Consider the following 3,551-nt stretch of genomic DNA (forward strand, 5'->3'; position numbering starts at 1 on the left):
TGCACACATATTTTGTGGTCTGGGGGACTTGAGCCGGTGACCCTCCGGTTCCCAAGCCAAGTCCCTACACACTGAGCTACTGCCGCCCCATTATTTATTATAAGGAATAAGGTATTCCTGAGAATTAAGTACGAGACTGTCAAAATAATAATTTAAAATATTGGCCAGGAAGAAGCCCTGAAAGCACGTCTACTCCATGTGCTGCTCACTAGCGGCCGCCATATAGACAACATATTAAGTGTCCCACCAGGGACATTAACACTCTGGACCACTGCTACAACACAATAAAGGATGGCTCTGTTCCCTGTGCAGCCTTGGGACTCTCTGATCACTTTCTGGTTCATCTTATCCCTACATACCGGCAGAAACTTAAATCTGCTAAATCTGTAGTCAAGGCCATGAAAAGATGGACCAATGAGTCAAAGCTGGAACTACAGGTATGCTTTGACTGCACTGATTGGAATGTTTGAGGCTGCAGCTACAGACCTGGATGGGCTCACTGACACTGTGACATCATACATCAGTTTTTGTGAGGACGTGTGTGTGCCAACCTTCTGTACATAGAACAACCACAAACCCTGGTTTACAGCAAAGCTCAAGCAGCTTCATCAGACCAAGAATAAGCAGGCCAGAAACACGCTAACAAAGGAATTCAAAGCGGCAAAGAGGAGATACTCCAAAAAGCTGTAAAACTGCTTTTCAGCCAACTATCCTGTGTCAGTGTGAGGAGACCTGCAGAACATCACCAACTACAGGAGACCATCCCCCCACACTGTGGAGAACTATCAACTGGCTGATGAGCTGAATGTGTTTTACTGTAGATTTGGAAAACCCACATTCACACCCCTCCCCTACCTCCAACATCACAGCCCACCCCTACCAACAGCTACCTACACCCTCTGACCCCCACCTGCACTCAGGATCTGTGAAGAGGATGTGTGTCAGCTCTCTCAGAGACAGAAGATCAGGAAAGCATCATCAACAGATCACTGGAGTTGTGTGAAGTTTCTTCCTGCTTCAAACGCTTTACCATCATTCCGGTTCCCAAAAAACTGACTCACAGATTTCACTGCCCTGAGAATGAACTAGTTTTGAGCCAAGATTAGTGTGAGTCTGTGTATGAACTGCATAATGACTGGAGAACAAGAACAACCTTTGTTTAAAATCTCTATGAGTATGAGTATGGACTTCCTAAAAAATGAATGCTCCCAAAGAATGTTGCTATGACAATGGGGTATAGCTCATGGAGCATAGAGAGAGGGACTCCCTCAGTAGTAGCCACCAAAACTTACAGAAGAAGTATAAAGTTTAATGTCCTTGGGTTGCGTGATGATGTCATCATAGAAGTAGATGCCATTCCAAGAGGAAAGGAAATGTTGCCACAGACACATTTCCATTTTGCATGCATCGTCTAAAACAACTCAGTCAGGGAACAGCTGGAGCTTTAGTTAAGAGGCTTAGCCTGGTGAGAAAGCCAGATCCGCGGAATTCTTAATGGTTGTAGTTACCGAAGTGTTGATGGAGGCAACCATGGAACAGGAAAACATTTCCCTTTTCCTGTTTTAACCCCTCGCTGATGGGGAGGGGAGGCCTGAGATCTACCAGGAGTCGCAGAGATCTCATTAAGGGAGCTTGAAGTTTGAGTGGAGATGCTGGTGAGGTGTTGTTACATTGACCACTGAGTGTGTGTATGTCAAGTGTCTCAAGTGTTTGTCAATGTAGCTTCCTCCACTGCTGCTGTCGCATGGTGGTACCTGGCTGCTGTAGACCCCTGCTGTTTCTCTTTCTGCTTAAGTTATGTACTGTTACACAAGCATGGTTAAACTTCTAAATATATTTTAGACAGACGTCCTTGTGTGCTGTGCACTGCTGTATCAGTGTGTTTGCTGAGAAGGCTCGGGAAGTGTGCAAACGTTTTAGAATTTTGTAAAACAGCCAAGGTATCCCTTGTTAGCTCTGTATGCATATGTGAGTTACCGTGACTAATAATGTGTCTCTGTCCCTGCAGAGACTGCTACTGCTGCTTTGCTAAAGTTTGAAGTTTGCTTAATTTTAATATTTGACTTTGGTTTGGGTTTTGTTATATTGTTTTATTGCACTTTTGCCTTTTGTATTTAATTACTAGGTGATAGTTTTAGGTTGCCATTTTATTATACTGTACTATCATAATACAGGATTAGTGAAGTACAACAAGTGGCTTGTTTTACTCTTATTTGCATGTCTTGATTTTGAGTGCATTTTATTTGGGTTTTGATTTTACTTTATATATTTATTTCTGTAAATATATTTTTATTTCTGCCACGTCTCTGAGTTTTCCTGTGGACTTGCCTGCATTGGTGGGAATCCCTGGTATTGTAGAAACCAAAAATAACTTAGTAGTGAGTCAATCTTGGAAGTCTCAAGGTGGCATTGTCAGTCAAATCATTTATAATAACATTTGTTGGCCGACTCCTCTATTGGACATAAAAATGAAAATTCAATTGAAGAAGTACGTTGTAGTGATCACTTGGGTGAAAAATGATTTGTATATTAATATTTATCACAGATAATAACATTTTGAAAATAATTATACTTTTAGCCAAAAATGTATGCTTCATGATTGGACATATGATTAAATATGCTGTATAAAGTTTAAAGTGTAAGAGGTCTATCAGTTGTCAGAAATAAATATAAAATGATAATTAGAGCAAAAATACTGCTTTTTGCTCGAATTATTATTTAATATTGTTCAGAGCTCTCCATTTTAACAACGTGTTACTCTGACTGAAGCAGCACACAATTAATATTGAGCAGAAAGAAAGTCAAAAGATTGGTCACAGGCCCCTTTAATGTAAAGGCACTCAGAGTCTGATGACGAAAACCTGGTTATTAGAGACAGTTGATAACCACTATTGTAATACTGATACCGATACTGATAGTAATTATAATCCGGGCTCTGTTCATAGTACAACAACAACCTGACAAGCACCCAACAACAAAAATAACAAGCTGATGTTTTGTGTATCACTTTGAAAGCTTTAATTAGATTTAGTTGTATAAACCTGTTATGAGATGGTTCTTACTTGTGTTTGTAAACAAATGTGACCTACCAGGGTCAGCTGATTGATGATGTCATGAAACATGGTGTCATCAACAGTCTGGGAGGAATCAGAGTCAGGACTGATGGAAAGGTTTTCCACACTGCAGATAAACACTGGTTTTAATGGGAAACATCTTAGTTTGACTCGGTTTCAGTTACACCTGGAAGAAACTATCACTCAGAAGTCTATTTTCAGTATTTTGTGCACTGGTGTCTTTGCATAGTCTCAATGTTTTGTCATGTTTTGATCATTTGATTTGCTGAAGGCATATATACACAAACCTCTCTGAAGTCACACAGACATCTTTATTTAATTGTTCTATTTGTTTTCCTTTCATTTTTTCTTGTTATGTAAAAAAAAAAGACTGTCAACCAGAGCAGGTGTCTGCCTGCACTGACAGTATAATCTGGTTAAGTTAAAGGGAAACTTGGCAACTCTAGCCATTTCTTAGCTGGTTTTCACTTTTGTCAT

At 40.1% G+C, this 3,551-nt stretch overlaps 1 protein-coding gene across 1 annotated transcript in view; it reads right to left on the reverse strand.

The window, feature by feature from the left end:
- Window positions 1–3,551, reverse strand: part of LOC118327265 (VIP peptides-like) — a gene marked incomplete in the record, with an annotated part of 22,679 nt that overhangs the window by 12,735 nt on the left and 6,393 nt on the right. Inside the window, 1 exon segment of the mRNA XM_035660559.1 lies at window positions 3,090–3,180. Within this exon segment, the coding sequence (XP_035516452.1) occupies window positions 3,090–3,180 (91 nt within the window).

This window comes from Morone saxatilis, unplaced genomic scaffold (assembly GCF_004916995.1).
Source record: "Morone saxatilis isolate NCDOM2014 unplaced genomic scaffold, NCSU_SB_2.0 Contig17, whole genome shotgun sequence".
Classification (NCBI taxonomy): domain Eukaryota; kingdom Metazoa; phylum Chordata; class Actinopteri; family Moronidae; genus Morone; species Morone saxatilis.